We start from the raw sequence: 15,701 nt of genomic DNA on the forward strand, positions 1-15,701 counted from the left end.
ACTTCTGTCTAATGAGGAAATAATGGTCATTCATAGGCACAATGCACAATTCTGTGTCTATCTTCTGAAATTCCTGCTCTAGGATTTCAGGGCCTTGCAGTACTATGCGGGGGTTAGCGATTCTGGTAGCTAAGGGGTTAAGCAGCATCACTGTTGCCTCAGCGAGGGCACTACGGCCAATCTCAGTTATTTGACCTCCAGCTGCCCTTTTGTGCCCGACTTCTGTACCCATCGATCGTCACAGATGGGGGACTTGGGTGGCTTCCAGCCTTGGCCCCCATGAAGGGGACTCTTGCACAATGGAGCCTTGTCCTTCCCTCCTCTGTAGTCCGTACAGTGACATTCAGCACAGAGAGGAGGCCACATTACTTGGGGAAGATGAGAGCGTTATACCGCGTTGCTTCCTCTCCTCTCCCAGTCAGTCAGTAGCTGGCATGTACTATCCTGCCGCCTCCGCAGTTACTCTGACTTCTTCTCTGTTTTACGTGATGGTGACATTGACATTATTCTGTAGGAAGCTAGAAATATCATGGCAAGGACACTTACTTGTGATATTCTCTGTGTGTCCTAGGTAATGGAGGGCGTGTGCTCACTGTGCTTTGCAGGCAGACAAGTTGTATAAGGGTTACCGTCCTTCTTGGATCAATTTTAGTGGTGCAAGAAAACCCGATCACTCGGTTCCCTAACTGCAATTGAAGCCCATAAATGTCACGTTATTTAATCGTCTGTTTATTTGCTGATTTAAGAATGTCTAAGAATTCTATCCTATGAATCTCACACTTGTATTGCATTGATTTAGGGCAGGGGTGGGGAACCTTTTTTCTCTGCCGAGGGCCATTTTGATATATAGAACATTATTCGCTGGCCTGGTGCAGGCCACGCCCCCTCCATGTCATGTCACACAGGGGCCAGGCCATAATCGCCGGTGATTACAGCAATGCCCGGAGCATCCTGAGGATGCTCCAGGGAGCTGTAATGCCCGGAGCATCCTGAGGATGCTCCAGGGAGCTGTAGGGGCAGCTGTGTGACCGTCTGAAGCGTCCTAAGGACGCTACAGGTGGCACTGCCGCATAGATTCTGGCCGCAGGGTGCCATTGCCATGTCTTCACTCTAACCCTCCCTCCTGGTGCCTAAGCCTAACCGTCCCTTCTTTCTTTCTAGTGCCTAACCCTCTGGTAAGTCCCTAACCCCTCCCTCCTGGTGCCTAACCCTAACCGTCAGGGTAAGTGCCTAACCATAATCCTAATAAACAAAAAGAAAACATGTCGACCACCTTACATGTTGACCTTTTGTCCTTGTCTATCTATATCCCGAAACCCCAGCATGACAGATCACTACCAAGCTCACTTGTTGACATCTCCATCAGCTCTAGCAGGAGACCTCCTTGCTGCATTTGCGATCCCAGCACCGCGACCGACGTCACAGGCTGGGATCACCATCGGAACCATCGTGACTGATGGCCGCGATGGTTGCTTCTTTGGTCAGGCAGTGGGATCTGAAGCTTCTTGCAGCCTGACCAGGTGCTGGCTATGTAAGAGGCCAGGAATCTGCATCAGCAGAATCTGCGTCCGTTGATGCAGACCCTGGCCTTGTCCCTCCCGGAAAACTGGGTCTACACCCCCTCGTTTCCGGGAACAGTGACCTGGCACGCCCCCCGCACTGCCCCCGAAACGAGGGATCTGCAAGCGAGATAGCAGGACCCGTCCTGCATATGCGCAGAACGGGTCCTGCGCAAGCGCAGACCCCTAACAATCGGAGATATACGATCATCGTCGGATGAACGCACGTCTCTGAACCAGGCCCTCTGTGCTACGTTTTATGTTTTTGTACCTTTCTTATTACATGTTATGGATTGTGTTTTTTGTCATTTTGCATTTACAGTGCATCCGGAAAGTATTCACAATGCTTCACTTTTTCCACATTTTGTTATGTTGCAGCCTTATTCCGAAATGGAATAAATTCATTTTTGTCCTCAAAATTCTACACACAATACCCCATAATGACAACGTGTAAAAAGTTTTTTTTTGAGATTTTTGCTAATTTAATTAAAAACACAAAAAAAATAAAAAAAATTGAAATCACATGTACATAAGTAGTCACAGCCTTTTTAAGCAATACTTCTTTGATGCACCTTTGGCAGCAATTACAGCCTCAAGTCTTTTTGAATATGATGCCACAAGCTTGGCACACCTAGCTTTGGGCAGTTTCGTCCATTCCTCTTTGCAGCACCTCTCAAGCTCCATCAGGTTGGATGGGAAGCGTCGGTGCACAGCTATTTTCAGATCTCTCCAGAGATGTTCAATCGGATTCAAGTCTGGGCTCTAGATGGGGCACTCAAGGACATTCACAGAGTTGTCCTGAAGCCACTCCTTTGATATCTTGGCTGTGTGTTTAGGGTCGTTGTCCTGCTGAAAGATGAACAGTCGCCCCAGTCTGAGGTAAAGAGCGCTCTGGAGCAGGTTTTCATCCAGGATGTCTCTGTACATTGCTGCATTCATCTTTCCCTCTATCCTGACTAGTCTCCCAGTTCCTGCTGCTGATAAACATCCCCACAGCATGATGCTGCCACCACCATGCTTCACTGTAGGGATGGTATTGGCCTGGTGATGAGCGGTGCCTGGTTTCCTCCAAACATAACGCCTGGCATGCACGCAAAAGAGTTCAATCTTGGTCTCTAATGGACTGAGAGTCCTTCAGGTGCATTTTGGAAAACTCCAGGTGGGCTACCATGTGCTTTTTACGAAGGAGTGGCTTTCATCTGGCCAGTCTACCGTACAGGCCTGATTGGTAGATTGCTACAGAGATGGTTGTCCTTCTGGAAGGTTCTTCTCTCTCCACAGAGGAATGCTGTGACAGAGTGACTATCGGGTTCTTGGTCATCTCCCTGACTAGGGCCCTTCTCCCCCGATCGCTCAGTTTAGACGGCAGGCCAACTCTAGGAAGAGTCCTCGTGGTTCCGAACTTTTTCCATTTACGGATGATGGAGGCCACTGTGCTCATTGGGACCTTCAAAGCTGTACCCTTCCCCAGTTTTGTGCCTCGAGACAATCCTGTCTCGGAAGTCTACAGACAATTCCTTGGACTTCATGCATGGTTTGTGCTCTGACATGCACGTTCAAGTGTGGGACTTTATATAGACAGGTGTATGCCTTTCAAAATCATGTCCAATCAACTGAATTTACCACAGGTGGACTCCAATTAAGCTATAGGAACATCTCAATGATGATCAGTGGAAATAGGATGCACCTGAGCTAAATTTTGAGCTTCATGGCAAAGGCCCTGAATACTTGTGTACATATGATTTCCTATGGTGCATACACACGTAACTATTTTGTTAATGAACGATTTTCGTTCAGTTTTTCCCTTTGAAAAAGTGAACGATTTTTTGAAGTGTGATGAACGATTTTTTTTTTTTTTTTCAACGATGAATGAAAAATGTTCCTTCCCTTAATGAAAATCGTTAAGTTGGACAGTCTGAAATGGACGATAAACTACAAACGGGAGTGCGCTTGAACGATTATTGTTCATCGCTGTAACTCAGAAAGTTAACGATTTTTGGAACGATTGAACGATAACGACGTCATTATCGTTAAATCGTTCAAAAAATCTGTACGTGTGTATGCACCTTTATTGTTTTGGGGTTTTTTTTTATTAAATTTGCAGAAATCTCAAACTTTTTACACGTTGTCATTATGGGGTATTGTGTGTAGAATTTTGAGGACAAAAATTAATTTATTCCATTTTGGAATAAGGCTGTAACATAACAAAATGTGGAAAAAGTGAAGCGTTGTGATTACTTTCCGGATGCACTGTATGATTCTTAAATAATATTCTGAATTTGGCTTACGATTGTTTTGCCTGTTGTATGTAGGGTGCTATATTTCCCTACAGCAGAATTTTGTGGCGCTCTATGAAAAAAAACAATACTAAGAGTAACACAGTACAAGTAACAATTGCGCTTTAACCAATCCAGTATTCATCTACAATAATGGTGGGTATCAGCCACACGTCCCGTCCCCCCCTCCCACTCTCCTGTTCCCCAAACAGGAGAGACCTATGGACAAGATTACAGAGAGCTTGATTAGTTTGCAACATTGTTACAGGGAAAAGGTGCACAAGCCGTCCCGTTGCCGGCTTCAGGTGAAGTTGGGGTTCCCAGAGGCAGATTTCTGTTGTATCAGGCATTCTTGATTGATTGGCCACTCCGCTTAAGGTGCATTTCTCCTTCTTAAGGTGGCTATATACATGGGCAGATCCAGCTATATATAGTTGTTTTGTTTGGATGCATTATATTATGTTGGATGTTAGTTCTGTTTGTGGAGTTAGATATAGATGTATATTTTTTTTAGAATACCCTTGTGTACTTTTGTTATGTTGGGTTGAATTAAGAGTTTTCTTTTCATGTTGGAAATAGATTTGGCGGACATACGTACTGGAATTATCGCTTTAATGTGCTGTTTGATTTTTGCTAACTTTGGTGATCTATATCTCCTATGTATTTGTTTTAGAGGTTTTCCTTATAGTTATGTGCTGAAATTAATTTGGTATATATAATTTTGGTTTATAGCATATGTTTATTTTGTATTGTATCTTATGTTGTCAGTATGTTTGTCGCTGCTTCTTTATGTGTTTGCACAGCTGTTTTTTTTTTCTTTAGGACACAACAACTCCCATGTAATAGTTTTTGTTTTTAATTTGATAACCTCATTCCCTCATATTTACTATTTGATAGCTAATCATCAACTGGTGGAACATACTGGCAACGCGCTAGATATTTTGGATTGTTGTTTGAGTTTCTATTTTTTTTGTATATATAAATTTGCAACACTGCTGCAAGCTGTTGTGCCTGAGTGCCGCACTTGTGGAGGACTAATATATATATATATATATATATATATATATATATTTATATTATCCTTTTTATATGGTGCCACAAGTGTCCCGCATCGCATACAGAGTACATAAACAAATAATTTGGCAAGCGACTTACAGTACAATAAATATATATATTATTAAGTTAATTACTATGTTTTATTGAACTACTGGTATTATGATTTGCCTGGTGGTGCTCTTTTGATGTATTATAGTAGGTTTGGGATATGGCTTCCATTCATTGATCTTCTAGGTTTGTATTATACATTTGATGTGTTACAGTTACACCATTCTACCACCGATTCAACATGCACCTTGATTGCAACTGTTACATTAGGGATTTATAGGGGCAGATTCCATTACCTGCGGGGTTTACCTCTCAGATAATTGTCTGCCCTGAGCTTTTTAATGAAGGCTTGCTACCCACCCGTTAAGCCCTAGTAGGTGCACTTAACACAAACCAGTGTAACATGCACCTTCTGGGGCATAATGTTCAGGCTAACCCATAGATTCCGGCACTTCATGTGGTATCTATGGGTTAACGCTTGTTACCCGCGGGTTAACTGACTAATAATTGAATAGCCCCGGGCGTTACACCCGGAGCTTTACCCATGCCGTATACACCGCGGGTAATTGAATCTGCCCTATAATGTAAGTTACGTTCTCACACCGCTGCTTTTCTTCCCGTGTAGGAAATACCACACTCACTTGCTGCAGTTCGACGGTGAAGGCGGATGGAAGTTCGAGAAACTGGACTCCGCCGCCCGTCTCTCCCTCACAGAGGAGAAGCAACGCCTAGAGCAGCAGTTAGCCGGAGTGCCGAAAATGCAGCAGAGGTTCACCGAGCTTTGCCAGATACTGGGGGAAGATTCCGATGTGACCGGCAGTGAAGACAGCCCGTCTGCGGAGCTGCCTCTGTAAGGGCGCCACCACCCGCAGCTGTACTAGGGTGTCACTGTGTATCCAGCCCGTAGTCACCAGAAACACCACTATCTGTTGGGTTGGCGATATTACCCAGAATCCTTTTCTTTTTTTAAAAAAAATCCAGTGTTTTACTGCAATGTTGATGCAAGATATGACAGAAACTCTTTTTTTCTTGTTCAGCTGAATGGTCTAAAAACTTTGCGAACCAAAGCAGTGCAGACCACCCTGGTAGTCAAGGAGTCAACCCACACTTCTCTGTCCCTGGAGACCCGTGTGGCAGGCTCCGATTCAGGACTGAATGTGGCCCCCCTGCGGGCTGTGACAGCTCTAGGCAGGAGTCATTTCTGTTCTTTTGAAAATGTTAACATATTGTGGTTTCAGCCTGGCAAATGTGAAGGAGGTGGAAGTTCAGGGGGGGGGGGGGGGGGTCTTTCTTTTCAATATGTTTCTGTGTATAACCAGTGTGTCATAACCAGCCTCCCGATTGTAGTGTCCTCATTACCCCTTCACTGACACATATGCACAAGGGAGAGGATGGTGACCGTACAATATGACTGCTGTGATCACCTCATTTTGATATTGATGGCTTCCAGTTAAAAGTTAGCGATTATCCCTGGTAACCACAGAGGCTGCAGCGGCTGTCTGTACATACAGCATATATGAGTAAATTAGAAAAAAAAAAAAAAAAGCCCATTTCACTTATAACACCTGCTGTAACATGAGTCATAATGAGGGAAAGCGTGTGTTTGCTAAAGTATCACATCATTTCCTTAAGGTACTTTGTCATTCAAATAGGGTAATTTTATATGCTCAAAATCATCTTCTTTTATTTGGGGAGAGGCCATCGGCACCTCAGCTAACATCATCCTGATGAATAGATTTGCCGCCACCGGCTAGGGTCTTTATTACACGGCTGTAGAAAGTGATCGCGGTGGTTTTTCAGCAGTGAGGTGAGATCTAAACAAATTCAGCAACAGCCCTGGAGCACTGCATTGTGGGAAAGTTATAACAATCACTAGTAGGACATACCACAGATAGCCAAGTTCATTTATGGGCCAATTATTAAGGTTTTTAGCTTAAAATGTATAAAAAAAACGATTGTGAATATATTCAGGTTATACTCCGTTTATGAATTTTGCGTCAGTAGGTTTGTAATAGGGCTGAGGTCCCTGAAAGTCCTAAGGACTCATGCGAGGAGCTGTTTTTACCTCACGCTCGGTCCTTGCAGTCTTGCACATTAGTGTTCCTGGGGTGCAGAACTCTTGCCTCTCAGGGACACTTGTCTGCATGAGCTCCTAAGGAAACCGCTGTGGCTTAATTCACGTTCACGTAGATGACTTCTTAGTGCAAGTAAACGTTATTAGCTAAATATCAACCCATTGTTCAGATGAACTGGTAACTTACTGCATGACACCATCACAGAAACGATAGCCGCCCATATGTAGCTAGTTAATAGCGAAACCATTATTTTCTTTCATCGGCTGTTTGGTGTCAGCAACGCTCCTTGTGGTGTTACGGATAGGAAATCTGTGCCAGTAATCCCGGCAGCCATCCCGTCAATCAACTTTAAGAAGTGTCTCAATTTACAAAAGTGCATTTTTTTCAATTGCTGGTTTAAACTGAAACCTGCTTCAGAAATGTAATACTTAGAGGCTTGCCATCTTATATACCATAGTTATTACATAACGTCTCAGTAATAGTACTTTAGAGGCACCTTCCCTGTGCCCTCCCCAATCATTGTATTTAGCAGGGTCCCAGCAGTTAGCAGTATCTCTGACGATCATCAGCTCTATAATGATAAAAGCCTTAGAGCAGCTCTGTCCCGACACTTGTATTTAGTCAAATTGAAATCTGTATATTATGTTAATGGTCTACCCTCCTTCCCCATATATTTACTAACTAAAATGAATGAAACTCTGATTTTGCACTAAAAAAAAATGTATTTCAGTGGATATTGATCTTTAGAACCTTTTTAGCTGAGGTAAAGTTAAATATCAGCTATAAACGACTAGGGAACAGCGCCCCCATGTGGCCAAATTAGAATGAAATGTTGTAGGATGTTTGTGTGTTTTCCCTAAGGCTTGAATGAAGCGTCTCTCAGACTGTGATACCATTGTTTTACTTAACAGGAATAACAGTATAAATATATGCTGTATGGTTTTATTACGATTACATCAGTTGACAGTGTAACGCAATTATGTGTTTTGAGGGTTCTATTCACCGCAGGGCTGATGTGTCTTCACAGGATACTTTGTAACTGTATTTTATTGTGAATTTATCTGGCTGAGAGTATAGAAGCATTACAGAGCCGCAGATGTTATCAGCCTTTTCTTGACAGATGTATGTTTCACCTAATCATTTAGGCAGGAAAGAGTGACAGGCCCACACATTCCCTCTGCACTGTCGTGTGTCTGAGGGAAGTCAGGACTTGCACAGTTGTTCCTGTTATGATTTGATATTTGACGTAACACTGGCACAGCTGCTGAAAGACGTGAGGTAAATTTACATCTACCTTCTAACGTATGCTGTGTTTGAGCTAAATGTACAAATGATCTCTGCTCTGAGTTTAGTCATTATTTTTTTTTTCACAGCCTTGTGCCAGACTGTGTATCACTATTTTAACAGGCCTGCAAAAAGCAAACATAGCCTGCACAGCTGTGATGGAACAAGGGTATTTGCACTTGCTGTGTTCAAGGCTGGTTTGGCAGAACCAAACATAGTGTTGAAAGAGTGTGGAATCAGGTGTCGGAGAGATTTTTCCTAGCAGCACCGTCCTTTAAATTAGAGATTGGGAACTGGCAACCGTCCAGAGATTTCCCAGACGGAAGCCCTGACCACTAGCGTTTTTCCCATTTTGTCCCCCCCCCCGCCCACCTTGGTGATTCTGCTGTCACCAGGGGGCAACGGGGCCAGCACTTAACCCTTCATTGGGTGGGGGATGTCGTCTCTCTACAGCAGGGGTATTCAACAAGCGACCCCCGCAGCTTCTGTGGAACTAAACATTCCAGCATGCCCTGCCACAGTTTTTCTATTACGGCATGCTACAACTGTGGCGCAGGGCATGCTGGGATGTGTAGTTTCACAGCAGCTGGAAAGTTGCATGTTAAATGCCCATGCTGTAAAGCAGGCCTGGCGAACCTATGGCTCTCCAGCTGTTGTGAAACTACAAATGCCAGCATGCCCTGCAACAGTTTTAGCATTCCTTAATAGCAAAACTGTAGCAGGGCATGCTGGGACTTGTAGTTTCACAACAGCTGGAGAGCCACAGGTTGGCCAGGCCTGCTCTAAAGTAACAAGCCAATCACTGTGTAATTGGGCTGTGTGAGCCCTTGGCCTTTTTGGTCTGATTAGCAGAGAAATACGCCATATGCTTTTGTGATGAGGAATGTGTGATGTCGCGTCTCTGCAAAAGTTACGGTATGTTTAAAGGAGTCAAAAGTCATACAAATAAGAAAATAGAAAATTAATTGAGAATTGTTTTGTAATAGCCAATTATCTCTCTTTTTGTAAGCAGAGTAATATGTACTTGTAGCCGGCAAATGTCACTGATTTTAGTTTTTACAGAAAGCACTTGGCTTCTGACTACCCACTGTAGATAGCAGCAGCAACAGCGCCACCTATGCACTATAAAAACACAGCTATTTTATAGGCTGAGCAAATTCACATATAACTATTTTATCACTTTGTGAGATTTGCAGCAGAGTCAGCCATATTGTGCCCTGAGCCATTATTCACATCTAGCCTATCGCTGAACTAGAAACCAGCAACGTCGCTGAGAAATCAACGCTTCCTAGCGAAATAATCGGCTGCATAAAATGGCTGCCTCCGCTGTTCATAGGTAGCAGCCGCACTTTAAGATTATCCACAAGAAATGAGCTATATCACTAAGAGCAATGCTTACACATTTATCGCCAAGACCACATAACTGTGTGCAAATTGTTACTTACGTCCATGGGCTGAGGTACAATAAGTTACATTGTCCTGTGCAGAGAAAGAGGAATTGCTTTTTCGGATATAGGAACTAAAGATAAAATATAGGAGTCCTATTCATCACATGCTGTCTGTGACAGGAGTCTGTAAAGATGTCGCCTTAATCAGTAAGTCAGTAAGTCGTTGCAACTTAGTTCTAAAGTGTCTTTTGTTAGTTCATAGACTGTGGCTATTGTACCACATAATAGGCCGCTTATTTTTTTAAGGATATTGTGCCTTAATCAGTATATTTAAAGACTGTATTTTGTAATTGTCACCTTGCGTTTGGTTTTTTTTACATTGTGTTCTCTCTCCGCATGTTTCTCTTGACTTACACCCATCCATTTGCAGCATATTCCTCCATTTCAGACAGCAGGCGCAACTACCATAGGGGCCAAACTCCGCCTTCCCGAGTTTGGCCCCGGCAGCTAATGCCATCTAAAGATGGCGTAGTTCTGCTGTAGCCTATGGGATACACTTTGCGAAACTAACCGCCCTGGCAAGGGTCTCTGCACATGCGTGGTCAGTAATCCCGTGAGAGGAGTGAAGAGACTGTTGACGCGGTCACATTACTCCGAGCACATCGCAGGGACTGGCTCCTATCGGAGCCACCTGTCCCTGCATGTGTAATTTAATACATCCCATCACAAAACAATATGCATAATCTTATTATCAACTGGGGGCTATGAATAAAATATCCAGGTTTCGCCCCTCTTGTGAGGGCAAGTGTTTCCCAAACTCAGTCCTCAAGGCACCCTGACAGTCCAGGTTTTAGGGCTATCCATGCTCCAGCACAGGTGACTTAGGGGTCTATTTACTAAGCAGTGTTAGGAGACAGAGTGAAAAGTGATAAGGTGCCAGCCAATCAGCTCCCAACTGTCATCTCACAGGCTGTGTTTGAAAAATGACAGTTGGGAGCTGATTGGCTGGCACCTTATCACTTTTCACTCTGTCTCCTAACACTGCTTAGTAAATAGACCCCTTAATCAGTGTCTCAAGTCATTTTGATTAAACCATCTCTGATAAAGTATGGATATCCTTAAAACCCAGACTGTTAGGGTGCTTTGAGTTTAAAAAACCCTGCCGTAACTGACAGTCTCCACACAAGGACAGCTATGTAAAATCTGAAAGACACAGCGTTAGTATTTTCCCTCATTTTTATTTTTTTTAGTAAACTCTATCTACAGTCCACCTAGTTGTAATAGTGACCTATAATCCCTATATTGAGTGTACTCCACCTCATTTTTACTTCAACTTGCCCCAGGACACATTAAATGGCTGTTGCACTGCACGTTGCTAGAAAAACCTGTTTATTCGTGCCCTGTAGGTTTAAGCATTGGGCCGTACTGTAGGTGCATCATGTAAAGCTGACAGCCTAGTCGGATGTGGCCGTTCGTCAAGGTCAATACATAAAGAATTAAAGCTGAATAAACAAGTCAGTCTTCTGTACAACGTGTTTCGAAGCCAGGAGCTAATGAGTTAAATAGACCACATAGTTACATTTATAGTGCAGCAGGCAGCATATTAATGACAGGCCCATGGCTCAGCATCAGGTTACACCATTGGAGTTCACTCCCAGGTAATAAATACACAGGACTCTTTGTGTGAATGTTTCATCATGCGACATCACCGCCTTAGTTAGGACCCGTGAGGCAGATCTAGGTGTGGTTCCAAGTGTGGAAGCTGTTGTCTTCGTTGCAGGATGGTCTCTTTGGTTAGAGAGGGGTTAAAGCATTGATTTGTTTTTGGAACACAGAGGTGCCTGGGAAAACAGCTATTGTATTTATCTGCTGCTTAGACACCGCTACAAGCTGGGGCGAAGAATGGAGGCTGCATGTGAGGCTAGCAATCTGACCCAGTTACCGTCACGCTGCGCCTTTAAAAACCTATTGTGATGTCCGATTATGGCGCTCAGTATAAATTATGGGATAAATTGCAACCTCCTTTTTAAACAGAGATTTTTATGAACTCCTCCGCCCCAGATCAAGAAGACGACATGAACAATTAGTGATGGGTCTGTAATTATGACCCGTGAATCTTAGCTGTTGTGGTTTTAGTAGAATTTAGAGTCTACAAAAGACATCCATTTAGATTGTCTCACCTGCTGACGTGCAATGGACGTCATAGGGATCAGTTATTGATGCACGGAGTCCTGTTAGGTGACTTCCTCCGATACACAACTTTTACCAGATAAAAACAATCTCCAAGCATAAAGAAATAATCAATCTAAATTTGTGGGGCTGCATCATGGACAGGGCCGTAGTGAGCTTTGCTGGGCCCGGGTAAAATCTGGGTGTGTGGCCTAATGGAAGTAAACAAGGTTACATCGACTTTAAAATAAATACCGGCGCACCACAAGGTGGGCGCCGTATGCCCTCTTCTCCCGGACAACCAGCGGAGACTGCTCCTGCTGATCAGTGGCTGCAGCCTCCCTGGTCTTGCACCCGAGCACAAAGCAGCGTGTGCTGGGCTGGAGAGACACAGACTGCTGCTGCCTCTGACAGGTAAGGGGGACGGGAGACAGAGCCAGGCCCCTCTATCAAGCCCAGGCCTGGGTAATTAGTACCAGCTCCCACTCCCCCCCCCCCCCCCTCCTCTCACCGCCCTTGATCATAGGAACAACTTTTTATTTTACTCACAGCCTACAGATGTTCTGTTACTTCTCTTTACAATGTAGAATTTCCATTTTGTTTCCAGAGTTCATTTATGCAGAAAGCACATGTTCCTCTACTGCTCTAATTATAGTCTCATACTTCCTAGAAGTTAGATAACATATCCCATAAACATTTAAAAACCACAAAATGGGGAGTGTATGCCCTTATATAATGTTATCAAGCTCAGTTGTTTTTCCTGTTGGCTCCTAATCCTATTATAGGCCAGGGTTCACAATATTTATTGGGTCACATGCAACAGTCAGACTTGACTGTAAATATTAAAAACAGCCTGGCCTAGGGATGGCCATCAGTGGATTAACCATTGGTGGTTAACCTCGATGGTATGAAACCCATCGACATGGGAACCAGTGATGGTTCCACTCATTGGATCACCGCCATCGATGGCAAAAACCATCTTCAATCGATGACCATCCCTAGCCTGGTCTTCTTACCCACTACTTGTATTGGGAGTAATACTGTCCCCCAAATATGTTGCCAAAGAAGCGTGTTGGTATTAGTAATGTCTGTGATAATCCCGGCAGAACTTGAGAAAGCTTTCTATATAGAACTGGCAACACCAAGTTATGAGGGGTATGCAAGAGGCCGGTGCACGTTATTTTATGGGCTACTGAAACAGACATACATAGATTGATAACTAGATACAGCACTCATTGTCTGCAGAAAAAGAGAAAAGTCACTTACAGAATCTGTGAATGCTATTTTTTTTTCACCATAATTTTATTATATTTTGATTGATTGAAAATAAAATTCTACAATTTCACAAAAAGCAACTTCCTCGATATAATAATTATTGCAAAGGGACAAAAGATGCACATTACTAGACTTCTTACAGCCTAAGGTGGAACAATCCACACTTAGAGGGGCATATGTATCAAAGCTTGATGTGAGATAAAATTGTAAAATATATTTCACCAACCAATCAGCTTCTAACTTACATTTTGCAGGCTGTGTTTAAAAAATGATAGTTAGGAGCTGATTGGTTGGTGATGTATCTCACATCAAGCTTTGATACATATGCCCCATAGAGTTATCATTAACATTTATATAGCGTGAGCATACTAACAGCACTTTACAAATGGGGGCAAGCACCGTAATTAGACTACAGTTGCAACAATGTGTACAATTGTTGCAGTGTCTATATTCAGTCACACCTATCTTAACATATATACAACTTTAATTCTAACACAAATGTTTTTATTGTAAAAAAAAACGCATCCATTATCCTCGCTATACGTCCTTACTGTACAGAACAGGTTAACGTGTCTAACAGCCAGACACAACATCATTGAACTCAAAGTACAGGTGCAAGTTATGCAAAGTGCAAGTTTGCTGTGAGGCCCTTAGTGATTCTATCAGTGACTGAAGTCCCAGCATGCAATGGGTTGCAGTGTGAACATGCACAAATGGTATTTTGTATATTGAAATCCTAAAACAGTGTCTTCTATAACAGTCTGTCCAGGGCTGCTGAATGATGGGAACTCTTTCAGAAGTGGTTGATAAATGATTAAAATCTACCCAGTTATTTTATTCCAAGCAATTTGTATAAATCAGGGCACAGTTTTATGAACCTGGCCAAGCTTCCTGCCCACCCATTTCCTAACATTCTGGACCAAACACTTCTCGGTTACAGACAGAAATGGTTTCTGGACTCAATTATGTTATCAGGCACTGCCCTTTGTAAAGTAATCACTGCTAAATCTCCATATATATTTGTGTTTTTCAAAGGGTTAAGTATTTAAGACCACTTCATATATCTATCATCCATTATTATATATCATACTACAGAACCAGGACACTTCAGAGCTCTTACAGCCATATAATCATCTATTTGTAACTTCCACAACTTTGATACTTTTATACGTGTATAACAAATTTAATATGTTGGATATAGGTAAAGGAACTGCATGGTTCTGATAATATCATGTAGGCCTATGTTTTGCACAAATCTCTTTCGGAATAGAATCTGCCTAAATACACACGGCTGACCCTTACCAAACAGCCCATCACTGCCTATCCACATAGCCAAATGGAGAGAGAGAGATTCTGGGGTATATTTACTAAGGTGCTGGTTTTTAGAAGTGGTTTTGTTGCCCATAGCAACCAATCAGATTCTAGCTATTACCTTCTAGAAGGTGCCAGATAAATGTTAAGTAGAATCTGATTGGTTGCTATGGGCAACAAAACCACTTCTAAAAACCCGCACCTTAGTAAATATACCCCATAGTCTGAATGTTGTGCTTATTCTTTCTAACAGACTATGCAATGTACCTGTCTATTCACATGTAGCAAATCCTAAAATGTGCCTTAATTGTCGGTTTAAAGACCAAAATGTTTTACTGGTTAAATACTAATAAATTGTATGATTTGAAAACTGTTTTGTGTGTTCTTTTTCTTTGGCTAATTGGGATTGCATGGTACCAGCTACAGTAGAGTGTAATTACTCCTTATGCTGTTTGTGTGGAGTTATACTGTGTATGTTGTGTCATTGGCTATTTCAGTGCCGCAGACGTCATTTTGGGTGGAGAAAATTGCAATTTATTATAAATGATGCTTATTAAAAAGTTATTGACTCTCATAAAAAGCTATTTTTATAAAGGAGACACATACATATATATACACACGTTAGTGGTTATCTACAATACACTTTATATTCTATAGTATCTGGGGTCATTTTTATAATATTAACCATTTCAAGGAGCTTTTTCTTTTTCCCCTCTGCTGCTGTTTGGTCTCTGCTAATGGTTTCCGGAGTCTGTATGTTTTGTATTAGGAAATGTGGAGGTAACCCTATAGGTTATGGTGTCAGTGTAAAGCTCTGCAAAACTACATATAGGAGCTACAAGTTTCATTAGACATCGCACTTCTGTGATAAAGATAGTGGGGAAGATGCATCAAACATTGGAGAGAGATTAAAGTACCAACCAATCAGCTCCTAACTGTTCTATTTCAAATACTGTTCCACTTCTGCAATCTCTCTTCTGGGAGATTCCCGGCGGAGAGATGCAGCTAATTTGTGGTGGTGGTGGCGGGGCCAGGCACTTTTACAGGCAATCGAGAGGGGCCAAAATTACTTATTTCTATGATGGCCCTGCCGCCTCCCGAAGGACCCACACTCTGTCCTGCCCACTTCGCTAATGGCCCACCCCCTACCCAAGGACCTGCAATTCCTGGCATTCTCTGTCCTGCCCACTTCGCTAATGGCCCGCCCCCTACCCAAGAACCCGCAATTCCTAGCATTCTCTGTCCCGCCCACATCGCTAT

General features: G+C 42.9%; 1 protein-coding gene across 1 annotated transcript in view; it reads left to right on the forward strand.

Annotated features, from left to right (window-relative positions):
* ABCD1 (ATP binding cassette subfamily D member 1) overlaps positions 1–6,222 on the forward strand; it is a 92,173-nt gene extending 85,951 nt beyond the window's left edge. Inside the window, exon 10 of the mRNA XM_088453377.1 lies at positions 5,565–6,222. Within this exon, the coding sequence (XP_088309503.1) occupies positions 5,565–5,793 (229 nt within the window). The 3' untranslated portion in view covers positions 5,794–6,222. The remainder of the gene's footprint in view (positions 1–5,564) is intronic.
* The last annotated feature ends 9,479 nt before the right edge of the window (positions 6,223–15,701 follow it).

This window comes from Taudactylus pleione, unplaced genomic scaffold (genome assembly GCF_031769625.1).
Source record: "Taudactylus pleione unplaced genomic scaffold, aTauple2 ptg000579l, whole genome shotgun sequence".
In the NCBI taxonomy this organism is placed as follows: domain Eukaryota; kingdom Metazoa; phylum Chordata; class Amphibia; order Anura; family Myobatrachidae; genus Taudactylus; species Taudactylus pleione.